The 17,242-nt window shown below is 33.9% G+C and overlaps 1 protein-coding gene across 1 annotated transcript; it reads right to left on the bottom strand.

Annotated features, from left to right (window-relative positions):
- Nucleotides 1-1,353: 1,353 nt before the first annotated feature.
- LOC120084783 (beta-amylase 1, chloroplastic-like) lies at nucleotides 1,354-4,398 on the bottom strand. The gene is made up of 4 exons (XM_039040606.2): nucleotides 3,609-4,398; nucleotides 2,814-3,024; nucleotides 2,583-2,693; nucleotides 1,354-2,401 (listed from the first exon to the last, which is right to left on the bottom strand). Exons 1-4 carry the CDS (start codon nucleotides 4,211-4,213, stop codon nucleotides 1,595-1,597), a joined length of 1,734 nt encoding a protein of 577 aa, XP_038896534.1. The 5' UTR covers nucleotides 4,214-4,398; the 3' UTR covers nucleotides 1,354-1,594.
- Between the last annotated feature and the right edge of the window lie 12,844 nt (nucleotides 4,399-17,242).

The following is a 17,242-nucleotide window of genomic DNA, read 5'->3' as shown; positions in this document are numbered from 1 at the left end:
TCAAAATGTATCTTTTTAATCTATGAGTTCATAAAAATATGTTTAAAAGGTTCTTAAAGTATTTTTTGTTTGATTTTTAAAAAATAACTATATGATATTTAAAACTAGAAAAAAAATAGTTTTAGAAAGGATGAGATTTTTAAAATTTATTCTTCTATCTTAAAATATAATATAATTATTCAAAATAATAATATAAAGTTATTTGGAGGGCTTTCTAAATCTATTTTAGAAAATTCATGAACTAAAAAGACATAGTTTGAAAACTCAAGAACCAAATAGATTAAACTAAAATTAAAAATTATAAGGTCAAATGGTCATATAATTTAGAGTCGGTTCAATTTTAGTTATTGTGCTTTCAAATGTCTAATTTTAATACATATATTTTCAATAAATCTAAAATTTAGTCCATTAAAATTAATTTATATAGAAATCGACTAAATAACAATGATAATAATTTTCATGTAAACCATTACAATATGAATAATAATTTAAATGCAAAAAGAAATCAGTTGATTGATAATTTCACTCTAAAAAGTTGCATCTTTTTGTCTACCAAAACTCAAAAGATAGTAAAAGTGAAAAGTATCACATGACACAAATGATATGTATTGGAAATTTGCAACCAAGAGAAAACTCGACTCTCGTGACCTCGCGGGATGCACGTGATCTGCTTTAGCTAAAAGCGAGCTCCCATTTCAAAACAAATTCATATGACGTCTCATATATCATCCCTTTCTTCTTCCCTCGTTTTACTTTTGATTCTTCTTTCTTATTTCTTAGAGAGATTTTTTAAGGAAAATCTAGTAAGTATGTCGCGGTTTATCATTGATTATTTGATAGATAATTACATTTTGTTATGAGTTTTATTATTTAAAATAATTATTTATTTCTTATTCATTTTCTTATTTTATTTTCGTATTTCATATCATCACAAATTTAACAATTAGCATATCATATTTAATAAATACAGGTTGTATTCAATCAATTATCTAAACTAGTACGCTAACAATTGAAATTTATGTAACGATTTAACCTCATGTATTTTAATATATAAAGTCTTCAGAATTTGTAGAAATGTTATCCAACTCGTAAAAGATTTATAAATAAAATATTAAAAGTTCAAATACTAAATAAGACAAAATAAAATATTAAAAGGCCTAAAATATTACTTCCATAAACGAAAATGGATCAAAATGTGATTTTAACTCAATTCCACGAACTTCCAGAGAGTGTAAATATTTGATCTAAATGTTACTTCAATTTGGTTCGATTTGATTTTTTTTACTTCAAGAATGATCAATCGGTTCCAACATACACATATCATTTTATTAGAGAGGGGCTTTTCTTTCGGTATATTCCAACAAATTTTCCATATCTTGGGGACATAAATTACAAAGATTCTCCTCTTTTCTTTTCCATAGCTACATCAAACTAAAACCAGAGAGCTACAGAAAATGCATAGCATTTTTTTTTTTTTTTTTTTTTTTTTTTTTTTTTTTTTAAAAAAAACCACCTTATTGAACCTATTCATCAACTATGGAGTATACAACAACACTATAATATAATAAAATGAACCTTCTCCTTTTCTTTTCTTCTAATGCATGAGAGCAACAGCAGCCTCTTGAACTAAAGGTTGAGTAACATGAACAAAATGCTCAGCTTCCCTCTCCACCTGCTCCCAACACTTATCTGGGTTCTTCCCTTCCTTCATCTTCTTCACAAATGCCACAAATCTTCTCCAATTCTCAGCCTCAAACAAGTTAGGATTCATTCTCAGATATGTGAAGGCACACATCTCAGTCTCCTCTGACTCCCCTTCGCCAATGAAAGATGAAGCTTGCAGGATCTGTTCGTGGGCGAATTCATCGTAGCGAGGCAGAGCATTTTCACCTGCAAGAGGGACTTGGGCTTTGTGGGTGGCTTGAGCCACTTGCCGGACCAGCTTCTCGGGGGCACAGAGGGCATCTTGTGGTTGCTCATGGTCACGCATCTCAATGCAGGTGAAGTTGAAGATGGCACCATGGCGAGCTAGCATTCGAGCAATTGGGAGATATCCATCACGGTACCATGTGTTGTAGTAGCCTGCTGTGAGCTCTGGGGCATGTGAGCGGTGGCCATAATGCCAATGGATTCCAGCGATCTTCACTGATATCTTGACGCCGGTGTCCTCGAATGTTGAAGTGGCTGCTGTGAGGATTCTCTCGCCATGGTCTAACAGCATTTGGGAGTACCAGGTGAGGAAGAATTCGCCGTAAGTTGAGTTCCAGCCACCACCATCTTTTCGGAAGAATGTGCTGTCTTCTGGCCAATTGTTGTAGCTTCCAGCATCTGTTGGGCCCGTGCTGCCCCATTCAGGTTTACCATTAGCTTCAGCAGCAGCTTTTAGACTACTCAGCATGTACTGCACATACCATTACAAAATTAACCAAACAGTTATCCACAAAACTCAAGAAGTAACTATCAGTATTGACTGGAAAACATTGAACAATATTTTACATGTTAAATATCTAATAACCAAATCAAATTGGCTAAACATTAACTATCTCGTACATATTATGAAGAGGGCACGAAGTTAAAGCTACCTTATCAAAGCATTGGAAAGCTCCGATCCCTGGAAATTTCCATGTCCCATTTTGCTCAGGGTAGGATGGATAACGGAGCTCACCAGCTGGGCCCATTCCCACTTGGATTTCCTAAAGCAAAACAACAAAACCCAGACAGTTCAGCTTATAATTCACATCAGTTAAGAAAGAGATTTCATATGAAGAGGCTGCAGACAAAGCAAATGGAAACAAACGAGTCGAGGGTTTTACCACAATGGTGTCACCAAGCAGGTGCTTGAAATTGTCCTTGAAGGCACGCATGAAGTCTGCATAACACTGGACAGGCGTCCGGCCTTTAAGAACAGGAAGGTTGTCACATCCCAATGATATGTATTCATAATTCCTTCTCCCCCATTGATCAGTGTACGCAAGGTCTGGATCTTTATCCACCTCCTCCACTACCCATTTAGGTAAAGGAATTCTGCACCCAAATAAGAATAACACCATATCATCTCCAAACCTTACCCAGAATTAGCACTGTAGAAATTAAACACAAGTGTGACCAAGTTCCCAGATAAGGAGCAGTGATTTCCTAGTTTAATCATACACAATCCAATGAGCTACATATATGTTCTAATCCAATGAGCTAATATATGTTCTACACCTAGCAAGTTCTAAATTATTTGTCACATCTAACATTCTCCAGTTACATCATTTCCTTCCCATTTGAGATATACTGAATTATGAACTTACACTAGAGAATAATTAAGCCCTAATGCTTCCTCCAAAATGGCATAAACTTCATCGTTACCTCTATTGAGTGCTCTAATTCTTAGTCTCAATTTCTAACTTTAAAATACATCAACTAAAGGGAAAGTGTACAGTAAAAGAACTAGAATAAAATCAGATATGAACATTGAATAATAACAGGATCCACGAAAGTTCAATCTTCAGGTTCAAGGGTGATTGATCAACGTAACCAGTTTGACAAGCAATTCCTCTCCAAAAATACTTGAACGAATCTTGAAAAGAAAACAAAGATGGAAAAAGGGTAAAGGCGCTTACGTGACAGAGTCACCAACGTTTCCGCCACATTGATGAAAGGACATGACGGCTTGGACTTTGAGGCCGTGCTTTTTGGCCATGTCTAAAAGCTCTGTATAACCTCCCCAGTTGTACGAACCAGGCGAGTCCCTCTCCACCAATCCCCACCACACGTCCATCATAATCCCCTCAACTCCGGCGCGCTTCAACGCCTGTAGACTCGCGTTCATCGCTTTCCGCCGATTCACCGTATTCCCCATCGTCACACTGTCCAACGGCATCATCACATACACTGGAACTCCTTTCCCCTTCCCTTTCTCACCTCCTTCTTTGTACTCCCTCACCTCCGTCGGAGCTGCCACCTCCGTCGCGAACGCTTGACACGCCACCGACAAATCTGGCCGAATCCCTCCCAGCACCGGCGATCTACAGGGACTCAACGGCGGCGACAGCGCGTCTACTCCTTCCGTCCTCTGAACTCTACATCTAAGAGGCGACGCTGGAGACTTCCTCAACACCGCTGTATTCACTGCCGCCGTCGCTTCACCGGCTGAGCTGTTACAGATTTCTGACGTCACCGGCGTTCCGGCGAGCGCCCCAATCTGATGGGTGATACTCAACGCCATATCCAATAAAATCAAACGAGAAAGTAAAATAAAAAATGTGGATTCAAATTTGTACTAACAATTTCACCGAATCAACTCGTAATCCGTTCTTGAGATTTTAGATTTGTGTATGGCAGTTTGCAATTTGCTGCTCAAAAGGTCGATCGGTTCCAAATATATAGCGCTCGGATTGGATAAAAAATAATCTAAAATGGATCGTTAATCTTGCAACACGTGTCCCTCGGGACACGTGGCGGCAAGCGAGACGGTGAAGTAGGCGACGGCTAGAATCACTCGACGCACGTGAAGATGGACGGTGAGATTTTGCTTTACGAGAAGGTTCCAAGAAATCGGCTTTTGAGTTCGGTTTCCAAAACGAATTAATCACTGGCACGTGGATGGTATACGTGTTACGCGTACTTCCTCTGCTGTGTCTTTATTTTTCCGAAAAACAATTTTTATTGAAATGTTCATTCTTAATTTCGAAGCAGAAATAATAATAATATAATTTAAATACTATTTTATTCTTTATACTTTTGACTTTGATTCATTTTTATTTTTGTATCTTAAAATATTTATTTTGGTCACTATATTTTTAACTTTGGTTCATTTTGGTTCTTATACTTTTAAAATGTTCACTTTGATAATTATACTTTCAATTTTTGTTCATTTTGGTCATTCAACTTTTAAAAAGTAACCATTTTGATCCTAAAAATTGAAATGAAAGGATCAAAATGATCACTTTTTTTAAATACAAGACTAAATCAAACATTTTTAAAATATAGAGATCAAAATAAATAAAAGTTGAAAATATAGGGACTAAAATAAACATCTTAAAGGTCCATTTTGAATCTAAAATAGTATTTGAATCTAATAATAATAATGATAAACTTCTTCTACCGTGTCTTTATTTTTCTAAAAGATTAAATTTTATTGAAATGTTCATTCTTAATTACGAAGGTAGCAAAAAAGAAAATAAATAATAAGAATTTATTACTTATAAAACTTTCAATTTGGTATGATTAAGTTCTTAAATTTAAGAAAATGTTAGTAATTTTTATAATTGGATAAGTTTTTTCGTTCGAAAATTAGAAACAGAAATCTCATATGTTTTCAATAAATTATAAAATAGATCAACGATACAAAGGTGATAAATTTTCAAATAAAGTGCTTGAGCTTTTATTTATTTATTTATTTGTTAAAATTCTTGAGCTTTGGCAAAGCCATCTAATTAATGCAAAATCAATTATTAAGTTGCAAATTTAATTTTTATGTTCCAGTTAATATTGTCTATAATTTAGTAGAATTCTCTTAAATAATCTCTAGACTTTGTCGAATCATATAGAATATCTACGAGATTTTATCAAACTATAATAAGTAAATTATAACTCCTAATTTTAATTCCATTCGAATTATAATTATAATTTAACATGGTAAAATTGTTCCAAAAATGGAGTTTAAAGTAGGAATTGTAACATTAAACTAAATTTATGGTCAAATTTGATGGCATTGAAAATAAAATTCATACAAGAAATACAAGTTTATAAGTAAAATTTTGAATTTGGGAGGAAAAAAATAGCTAAAAAAAGGAAAAATAGTAGAAAATCAGGTGTGAAATAGAGACACGTGAAAGTCAAGATACAAAAGCTCTAAGAGCCACATGATTATGATTTGGCAGAGTCCGGTGATGGGACTTCTTGATTTGTCTTGATGAAAGAAATTCGCTTTCATCAATTTAATTAGAGGGAAAAGAAGTTCGAAAAAACGGGGGCAAAAAGCAATTTTTACTTGTAAATTTGTTATGATGTATTAAGACAACATACGGGAAACATAATTCATATCTATCGATAATCTGAAAAGCAAGTCTTAATTGATTATGTTTATTGTTATTTACATGTATTTTATAATTGTAATGAATTGTGAGACTCGTTTTTGAATTTATAAGCAAAACGTGTAATCTAATTGAAAAATGGATGTTGCTTAATTTGTATTTGAAAATTATGTGAGACTTATTACTTTTATCATTATTATTACAGATATTATTGCTATAAAAGCATGATAATTATAAATTTATCACATTGTTACCTTTACCATTAGGGTACCTTTACCGTTAGGGTCAAATGACAATAATAACAGTAAATATGATATAAATAAACGCGATTAAAATTAATCAAATTATGTTTACGGTTAGATCCATTGTGATTGATCAATTAATGAAATTCCATTGCCTAAATTTTACTCTAAATTTCTAAATTCATCAAATTTATTGTAAATTTAAATAAATTGTGCAACTTTAACCTTCAATTTGAAAACACGTTTCAATTTTCACCATTTGATCATATTTTCGGTTGGAAATTAAAATTCGTTGAGAAAGTACTCTTATATGTTTTATAATGTTATAAAACATAGTAAATATGATATTATTTTAAAGAAAATGACATTACAATAATTTTTTTTTTGTCCAATTATTCTATGGTCAATTTGATTACATGAACTGAACTTGGTATAGTAGAAATCAAGTAGTTCTAGAAGATCTTTGCTCTGCTATTTGTTTAAAATAATAGGTGAATTTACAAAAGTTGAATATATGGTAAAAATGGCAGCATTTATCTAATTTGATAAACTTAAGAGTTTAAGATGAAAATTGAGGGCAGCACACAAGAACAATGATATATTTTTGAGACAACGAACAATGATATAAATACTTACGAGAAAAATCCCTTTTCAGTCTAATTTCTATTTGGTTCTTTTGTTTTAAAATGTTGTGCATTTAGTCATTTAATTTTGAGTTTGGTTTCATTATAGTCCTTAAGTTTCAAAATGTTGCAATTTTACCCTTGACATTTAAGTTTTGTTTGGATTTGGTCCATAGATTTTAAGATTTACATTTTTAACCTCGATTTAAATACTCACTTTCTGTCTCCAACGTTGATATATGTTAGTAAATTTAAAATAATAAAATGAATTATACTTAATTAAGTTTCACTATTTTCATCACTTCTAAAATTAAATTAAAATTTTATTTGCATAATTATCTTAAATTAATTAATAGACATTGATGTCAATGTTTGATAGTGAGTACTTAGTGAAAATTTGAGGTTCAAAATATAAAATCTTGAAATCTAGGGACTAGATTCAAACAAAATTCAAAGGTAAAATTGCGATATTTTGAAACTTAGGGACTAAGTTGAAACCAAATTCAGAACTTAAAACTAGATGTGTAACATTTTGAAACCTAAGAACCAAATAGAATTAGACCTCAAACTTAAAGACCAAAAAGGTATTTTTTTTCAATGCTTATGTATGTATGTATATATATACACACACACACACGTAGGGTGGTAGGATTTGAATTTTAAGAACAAATTATAAAAACTACCTATGAAGTCTAGTGATAGTTGCAATTACACCCTCAAATTTTTTAATTGTAAAAATTGGACCCTAAACTTCTACAAGTATTAAAATTAGACCCTTCAACTTATAATAATTGTAGAAATTGGACCAACAAATGATAAAATTTGAATCTTCAAACTTATACAAATGTTGCAATTTATACCATTTTGTAAGTTTAAAGTTCCATTTTGACCCAATTTTAACATTTATATAAGTTTAAGGACTCAATTTCTAAAACTAAAAGTTAAGAATATAATTACAACTACCATCAAATCTTTGTTGGATATATATAGTGAAATAAAGTGAACGTTTGGTGAAGATTTGAAATATAAAATTAATTTGACTGTGTAGATTAAATTCATTATTTAGAAACGTTCAAATTGAATCGAAACTTCAAATTAAAATGATGTTTCATGTACAAATTTAATATGTATGAAAATTAAATATGTAGTTTTTTCAATTTGAATGAGTTATGTTTGATTTTTGTTAAGTAACAACTCATTTGAGTTAAATTTGACAAATGTTTCAATTTTTTTATTTATTTGATTTTATTTTGTAATTTGGAGAGTTACCAAGCTGCTAGCTTATAGATAACAATTTGGTTCTTAATATGTAGCATCTCATTCCAAATTGAAAAGTTCTTTCCTTTCTTTCTTTATTTATTTTGTTCTTGAGTTGAGTCGAGAGCAAGTATCCAAGAGTTCTGCCAGATTCGAGTAATTCGAGGTTGTAGTTCTACTAGAGTTAGTCGTTGTATCCTACTGAGACGATCGTTGTAGTCTGCTTGCAACATGTGTAGAGCAAATAATTATCTTCAGGATAACGCTTACCAGAAGCGTGCCTCGACTGTGTTTTGAGTTTCCAAATGTCTTGAAGTTCTTTCAAGTTTTTTGTTATTTTCATATCTAAGCCTTGTTACACCATCCGACTTTCGCTTGAGTTCGAATATTATACATTGAGTGTATTATTTCTAGTAGTCGAGTTGTAATAAGTATCACACCCCCTCCCAGATTTCATCTCTTACCTAAAAGGAGGCGTGAAACAACAAATATAACTCTTTCATGACACCTATTGCCCATTCTTACTAGTATCCTTTAAAACAATTAATATCGCAGAGGAAAAACTTAATGTAATAAACGAAATTACAACTTTGTTTAGGAAACTAGTTTACAAGTTTTAAATTATGTTTTACAATAGTAGCCCCATCCCGACTACAAACTTTATTCTAGTAATTAATCTATCTTGTGACAGACCTCGACCACTTCTTGCAACCTGGACTCTTCTGCTACCTGCAAGGAAAACATTAAAATAAAACATGAGCTTTTGAAGCCTAGTGAGTGGAATCATAATTCTATAAGTCTGTTTCAACTTATAACACCATAACATGAGGTTACTATGCAAACCTCCATTTTGAATGAAGTTTTTCACACACCTACCTACACACACGGTAGATAGTTAACATTTCACATCTATAAACATTCATAAACTTATGTGCACATAATTCTCTCTCTCCTGGGCTTAGAAGCTAGGCTCATCTACCCTCTGACCATCCCATGCAAGGTTCCTCCCACAGGCTCAGGAACTAGACTTCTCGGTTCCCTGACCATCCTGTGAGATTCCATCTTGGGCTCAAGAGCTAGGTTTGTTGACCCCTTAACTATCCCAACCCCATGTTCACCTCATGATCTGTTGGGATTGCTTTTCCTTCCCAATTCACCCGGTTTTCCTTGGCCCCATGTTAAATCCTATTTCAGTTTCAACTTCAAGCTTAGAACACCCATCATTTTAGACCATATCTCAATGTAGGATTGTATCAATAGCAACGAAAGCACAAGAATTATCTAAGCACTCAAATTCACTAATTTTGGCATAATATTAAGCATGCTTCTACAGAAAAATGGGTTTCAAGACATACCTCTTGTAGAACTTCTTCAAAACTCCTTCTCTAGCTGCAATCTTCTCCATATCTTGTTGTAGACCACCTCAAGATCTTCCCCACTATTCTTTTGGTGCTCTAGATTGAGTTGTGGGACTCAAAACAAGCTTGAATCAAGGGATGAAGGAGAAAAGCTCACTGCTGCAACCTTGTTGAAGAATCATTCTTCAAACCCGTTTTTCTCTAAAAAACTCTATGGATTGCATGCCCTATTTTCACTCCAATCTCTTCATTACATTTCAAGTCAACATGCAAAGAGAATAGTTGCATGAGTTGCAGCTCATGCTTGGAGAAGACAAGACAAATAATGCTTCATGTGTGAGCTAGTTAGGTGATGGATAATGGAAAAATCCATTTTTCCATTTTGTGTTTTAGTTTTTCAAATTTTCAATTTTATCTAAAAATCAAATTTTGATTTAAAAAATCTATTTGATTTTAAAAATGAAAAATCAATTAATTTCATAAATTAATTATTAAATAAAACTTAATTAAATATCAAATATTAAATTAATTTTAACACATATCCATCTTTATATATTTAAATCATATTTAAATATATAAATTCTCCTATTCCGTTTAATTCTAAAATTAAACATAATTATATCTCATATAATTACTAATTCCCTTAATTTTAATTGGAACGTTTCAAATTAACTTATCACGCTATTCTAGAGTTAGTCCGTTACGAGCTAGTAGGGGGACCTCACGGACCTACAGATCATGGGCTCCAATGATCCGAGATTAATTGGTTAAACACATTAGACCAAATTAATCTCCATTCGTTAACTAATGGGTCATTCCACTATGCACTCCCCTCACTGTAGATATATTATGTCCACATGATTTAACCATAAACAACAAGTCGACCATTCACAGGTTGTTCGTAATAACGGCTGAGTCAAATATCTGTTTTACCCCCGAGATTACGTCTTATTCCTCAAGTCTCTACTGATCCTCTAATGAACAACTGGTTTGTGATCCAATCACCAAACCAAACTCTCTCAATCCAGTGAGAGGGTGGGACCCCTTGTTCAAGACCTGGATTCAGTACTTGAGAGAACAACCTTTCTTCTATCTTTTAATCGGGTAGGCGCGAACTTCGTCTTGCACCCTATGTCCCCAGCTATCTATCCGGTTTTACCCCTGAAATGGGAGTCTTATTGAGCCGGCGCTATTGAGCCAACCTTAACTATGCAAATCTAAGAGCAATCCCGAATAAACAGGAGTTCATAGTTAGCTCAGGATTAAGATCGAGTTACCTAGGTCATTTAGGTGAAATAGTCAGTCTTAAACAGTAAACGATGTTATAAAGTAAGAGTGACTTATTTCTTTGTCTTGATCTTATGCAAACTCATTGCATAGGACGCTCCCACTCCTCATGTTATAACATGTACGAATTAGGATCACATCGTATGTAGCACTTTACAACTCTTTGTAACAACTATAGAGTAGGCCGCATCCAATGGTGTTACCAGAATAAGGTACCCAACCTCATTCATGTACCATAGATCATTTTGACTATTTATTCAAACCCGATCCACTCTTATGTCTCCACATAAAGTTCAAGTACTCATACAATAGTCATGGGTCTTAGTTTATTGGATTTAGACTTTCATACAATTTATGAAATCAATAACAAGTATATTGATAATAGAAAATGTTTATCATTTTACAAACTGCGAGTTTTTAGGACATAAAACTCAACAATACTCCCACTTGGACTAAAACTTCAGTGGATCAAATATACAAATATATAAAATGTTGAGTTTACATGGAGAGAATAAAATGTACAAATACAATAAACTAGGGCATTATAATATCCATAAATTCTCTCATTTGCCCTAGTGATACAAAACTCGTAAACCTAGTCCTACTAGGTGACCCTCGAACACTTTAGCCGAGAGGGCCTTTGTAAATGGATCAGCCAAGTTGTCTTGGGAAGCAATCTGAGTGACAATGACGTCTCCTCTGTGTACAATCTCCCTGATGAGATAGTACTTCCATTCAATATGCTTTCTCCTTTTATGGCTTCGTGGTTCCTTTGAATTTGCAACTGCTCCACTGTTGCCACAATAGAGAGTGATAGGCATGTGCATATTAGGAATTACTTCTAGATCTGTTAGGAACTTTATGAGCCATACTACTTCTTTTGCTGCTTCACTTGCAGCTACGTACTCGGCTTCCGTTGTGGAGTTCGCAATACAACTCTGCTTGATGCTCCTTCACACAACTGCTCCTCCGTTCAGAGTGAATACTGACCCTGAAGTTGATTTCCTCAAATCAATATCAGTCTGAAAATCAGAATCAGTGTATCCAGTAAGGATCAGATTCTTAGGACCATACATGAGTATATAATCTCTCGTTCTCTGAAGATACTTAAGAATATTTTTAACAGCAGTCCAATGGTCATGACCATGATTGGACTGAAATCTACTGACAATTCCTATGGCATAGCATATGTCGGGACGAGTACACAACATTGCACACATCAAACTCCCAACTGCAGATGCATATGGAATTCGATTCCTCTCCTTAACCTCTTGAGGTGTCTTAGGACTCTACTCCTTAGACAAGTGAATTCCATGCCTGAAAGGTAAAGATCATTTCTCGGAATTTTGTATTTTATACCTAGACAACATCTTATTTATATAAGATGCTTGAGATAATGCCAATGTTTTGTTCTTGCGATTCCAAACTATTTGGATTTCAAGAACATACCGTGCTTCTCCCAAATCTTTCATTTGGAATTGTGAAACCAACCATCTCTTAACGTCAGCTAGATATTCTACCTCATTCCCAATGAGTAGAATATCATCAACATACAATACCAGAAAAGCGACAGTTTTGTTGACGATCTTCTTGTATACACAGGGTTCGTCAATATTTTGTTCAAAGCCATAAAATTTGATCGCAGCGTCAAATCTCATATTCCATGATCTAAAAGCTTGTTTTAATTCATAAATGGATCGATTAAGCTTGCAAACTTTTTTCTCTTGACCCTGCTGTATAAACCCTTATGGTTGAGACATATAGATACTATTTTTGCTATCGTTGTTGCTCTTTACCCAACGATCTCGCTGTCACTCATCGTGTTACGTCTGCCCATCGTATAACACTTACGCCTCATCGGATAGTTTATCGCATACTTATCATTTAGCAATCTCTCGTTCTCAATGATCTCGCTATCGTGTATCTCTCGCTGTTAACGATCTCGTTGTTGCTCATCGTGTAGCGCTGATGCCTATCATCTATGCATCATGCTCATCGTCTAGCGCGTCCACTTATCGTGTAGCACTATCGTCTAGCGCCCGCGTCTGTCGCACAACGCCCATCGTCTAGCGCTTTGCCTATCATGTAGCATCATCGCGTAGCTCTTGCATCTATCGCCCAGCTCCCGCACTTAACGCTTCATCTAGCACTTATGCTTATCGTCTAGCGCCCAAGCTTATTGTTTAGCACTATCGTATAGTGATATCGTCTAGCTTCTACGCTTATTGTCTAGCGTTTATGCTGATCATGTAGTGCCGTCGCCTATCGTGTAGTGCTATCATCTAACGCATCACTTCACATTGTTTAACATCGCACGTAGCTACACGATCGTCTAGCGCATCGCTTAGTGCCGCCTGTAACTACACGATTGTTCGTGCGCACAAAACTTTGATTTAACTCTGTCGAATGCATGCTATCCTCCAACACTTGGTTGTTGCATGCCTTGCCCAATGCCTGACTTTTCTTCACTTCAGCCACATTTGGCTTCCAGGGCTTAATAACTTCTATAACCTTAGCCTCTTTAGATGCCTCATGCGTTAATTAACACCGAACGCATGGTGTCTTTTTTATTTCACATTTAGCCAAATTTTACTAGTTAAGGCTCAACTTAAAGCTACTCAAGGAAAATCTATTCAACACTTAGAAATTCTCCTTCAACATAGGATTTAACTTATTCTTAGTTAGTTTCCTTAATTATCTGCTTAAGTAGGGAAGTTGAAATCCGAGTTTCACAATAGGTTTGCTAGTGTATTCAGTTCTATATGTTAGATTGTATCATCATGCAGCGGAAGCAACAAGGATTATTAAGCACTCTAATTCATTAATTTGATAGAATATAAAACATGCTTCTGTAGAAATAAATGGGTTTCAAGTGTTACCTTTGTAGAACTCTTGAAATCTCGATTTTCAGCTGCAAATTTCTCTAAATCTTGTTGTAGACCACCACAAGATCTTCCCCACTATTCTCTTGGTGCTCTAGATTGAGTTGTGGGACTCAAAACAAGCTTGAATCAAGGGAACTTGGAGAATAGCTCACAACAGCAACCCACTTGAAGAACACCTTCTTCACACGAATTTTTCAGCAAAAATTCAACCGATTGCATGTCTCAAATTCACTCCAATCTTCTCAATATATTTGCAGACCATCATACAAGGAAGATAGCTGCATGAGATGCAGCTCATGCTTGGAGTAATTGAAGCTTTAGGATGGTGGGTTATGGGTGATCTACTTGAAGATGACAATGAAAATATCATTTTTCCATTTTGTGTATTTTTCAATTTTCAAATTCCAAATTTGATTTTAGAAAAAAAAATTGATTTAAAAAATAAAAAATATTAATTTTATAAATTAAGTTCATAAAATAATTTTTCTAATAAAATTAATAAATAATTTTTTAAACAATTTAAACAATTCAAATTAATTTAATATCAAATATTAAATTAATTTTACACAATTTCACCTTCATATATTTAAATCAAATTTAAATATTAACTCTCCAATTCCGTTTAATTCTAATTTGAACGTTTCAAATTAACTTATCGCGCTACTCTAGAGCTAATCCATTTACGAGCTAGTAGGGAGACCTCGTGGACCTACAGATCATGGGCTCCAACGATCCAAATTAATTGGCTAAACTCGTTAGACCGAATTAACCCCCATTCGTTAACTAATGAGTCACTCCACTAAAACTCATAGTTGAACTCCTCTAAATGTAGATATATTATGTCCACTCGATATAACCATAATTAGTAAGTTAACCCTTCACAGGTTATTCATAATAACGGTTGGGTCAAATCTTTGTTTTACCCCCGAAATTACCTCTTGTTCCTTAAATCCCACTGATCCTCTAATGAACAATTATTTGTGATCCAATCAATAAATCGAGTCCCTCTCGGACCAATGAAAAGGTGGGGCCCCTTGTTCAAGACCCAGAATCAACACTTAAGAGAACAACTTCTCTACTATCTCTAACAGCGGGTATGAGTGAATTTCGTTTTGGACCCTATGTCCCCAGCTATCTATCCGATCTTACCCCTAAAATGGGAGGTTATTGAGCCGGTGCTGTTGAGCCAATTCTCACCTATGAAAATCTAAGGATAATCCCGAATAAACAAGAGTTCATAGTTAGCTCAGGATTAAGGTCAAGTTACCTAGTTCATCGCTTTGAAATAGTTAGTCTTAAATAGTAAACAACGTTACAAAGTAAAAGTGATTGATTTCGTGGTCCGATCTTGTACAAACCCTTTTGCACAGGGACACCCCCACTCCTCATGTCATAACACGTACGAATTAGGACCACTTCGTTTGTAGCACTTTACAACTCTTTGTAACAACTACAGAGTAGGCCACATCCAATAGTGTTACCAGAATAAGGCACACAACTTTATTCATATGCTACTATTTACTCGAACCCGATCCACTTTGACGTCTCAACATAAAGTTCAAGTACTCATGTAGTAGTCAAGGGACTTTTTGGTTTATTGGATTTCTAATAAGCAAAACATCTATTCAATAACAACTTATTGAATTTTCATAATAAGTTCTATTGTTTACATACCATGAGTATTAGGACCTAAAACCCAACACTATATATACTATTTTCTCCAACAATCTGAAGACAATTACTATATTTCAATTGATGGCTACAAACTCCTTCACCAATGTCGCTACTTTTACCATCTTTGGATCGCCCATTGTCAAGCCTCATGCTGAAAGACTAGGGAAGTTCAAGAGAGACAATTTCAAAAGATGGCAATAAAAGATGATTTTTCTATCTCACCACACTGAATCTTGCTCATATTTTGAAAGAAAATTGTCCAATTACCTCGCCAGAAGCTCTAACTCTTGAACCAGAAGCTGCAAAGCAAGCATGGATGTATTTAAACTTCCTATGTTGTAATTATTGTAGGGATGAAAGTCCTAATGCAGCAGAAGAATACATGACCGTTACTCATTATTAATTTCGGTATTCTAAAATACCAGTATACTGAGAAATATAGATAAACTGCAGAGACAAAAAAAAAAAAAAAAAAAAACAGCCTACTGTATAATTAATCTCAGCTAAGCATGCATAAAATTAATTCAACAGAGAAAGAGAACAAACTTACTTTTGCAGAAACCTCGAATGAAAATCAACAAAAATTCTTGGGATTGAAATTCAACACCACCAAGAGGCTACCTCCCTATTCTCTGAGAATTCTTACTGATTTCCACGAATTTGTCCTTCAATCTTTTAGTAGACCGCCAAGTGAATATTCTTTACTATCCTTAACCTTAGATTGTGTGGTGGAAATACTGCAATGAAGTGAATTCAAGGTGTGGTAAGGGAGGGTATGGGAGAATAAAACCCAACAGAGTTTCTGTTGAGTTTTTCTTGTATATCTCTCCAATTGAAATCAAATATTCAATGTATAATACAAGACCATGCAATTCAGGATTGCAAATAGGATGCCACTTCAATTTCCATTGAAATTGGAGTGGTATGGGGTGGATTAGTGAGTGGTAAAATCTAATTTTCCCACTCGAATCTTATCCAAATTTAAAATGTAATTTGATTAAATTAAATAAAACTTAATATATTAAAATTGATTTTCAAATTCAATTTAAAATTTTGAATTTTCAAAAAATCCAAAATTCCAATTAATCAAGTTGACAATTTTAAACTCAAATTTCAAAATTGAATTTTAGTAAATTGGATAATTAACTGAACTAATTTAATTAATTTAATTTAATATCAAATATTAAATTTTATAATTCACTTAATCAATTATTTAAATATTTTGAACTCTCCAATTTCAAATTCGATAAATTTAAACGTTAATTATATCAAATATAATTAATCAAACCCTAAATTGAATTTGAATACTTCAAATTAAAAACCCTAATTTCGAATTTGAACATTTCAAATTTGCTCAACTCACTAATTCAATATTTAATTTAACGAGCTAGTAGAGAGACCTTATGGACCTACAAATCATGAGCTCCAACGATTTGAGATTAATTGGCTAAACTCTTTAGACCAAATTAATCAATATTGTTAACTACCGAGACATACCACTGTAGCTCGATAGTTGCACTCTTTTCACTGTAGATATATTTTTGTCCATTTTAATCATAATCAGTAAGTCAATCCTTATCAAGTTGTTCGTATTTACAACTAGGTCAAAATTGCCGTTTTACCTTTGTAAATACATCTTGCTCGGTAAGCTCCCACTGATTCTCTATTGAACAATTGGTTTATACAACTAATAAACCATGACCCTCTTGATTATGAGAGGGCGGGGTCTCATTGTTCAAGACCAGGAATCAATACTTAAGAGAACAACTTATTTGTTAACCTAAGTCGGGTAGGAGTGAATTCCTTCTTGCTGAATTATGTCCCAAACTATCTATCCGATCTTATCCCCAAAATGGGAGGCTTATTGAGTAGTGTTGTTAGACTACTCTCACC

This window comes from Benincasa hispida, chromosome 1 (assembly GCF_027475165.1).
Source record: "Benincasa hispida cultivar pf3 chromosome 1, pf3_genome.v1.1, whole genome shotgun sequence".
Lineage (NCBI taxonomy): Eukaryota > Viridiplantae > Streptophyta > Magnoliopsida > Cucurbitales > Cucurbitaceae > Benincasa > Benincasa hispida.
Note: the sequence above shows the minus strand (reverse complement) of the source record. Positions and strands in the feature narration are given on the sequence as shown.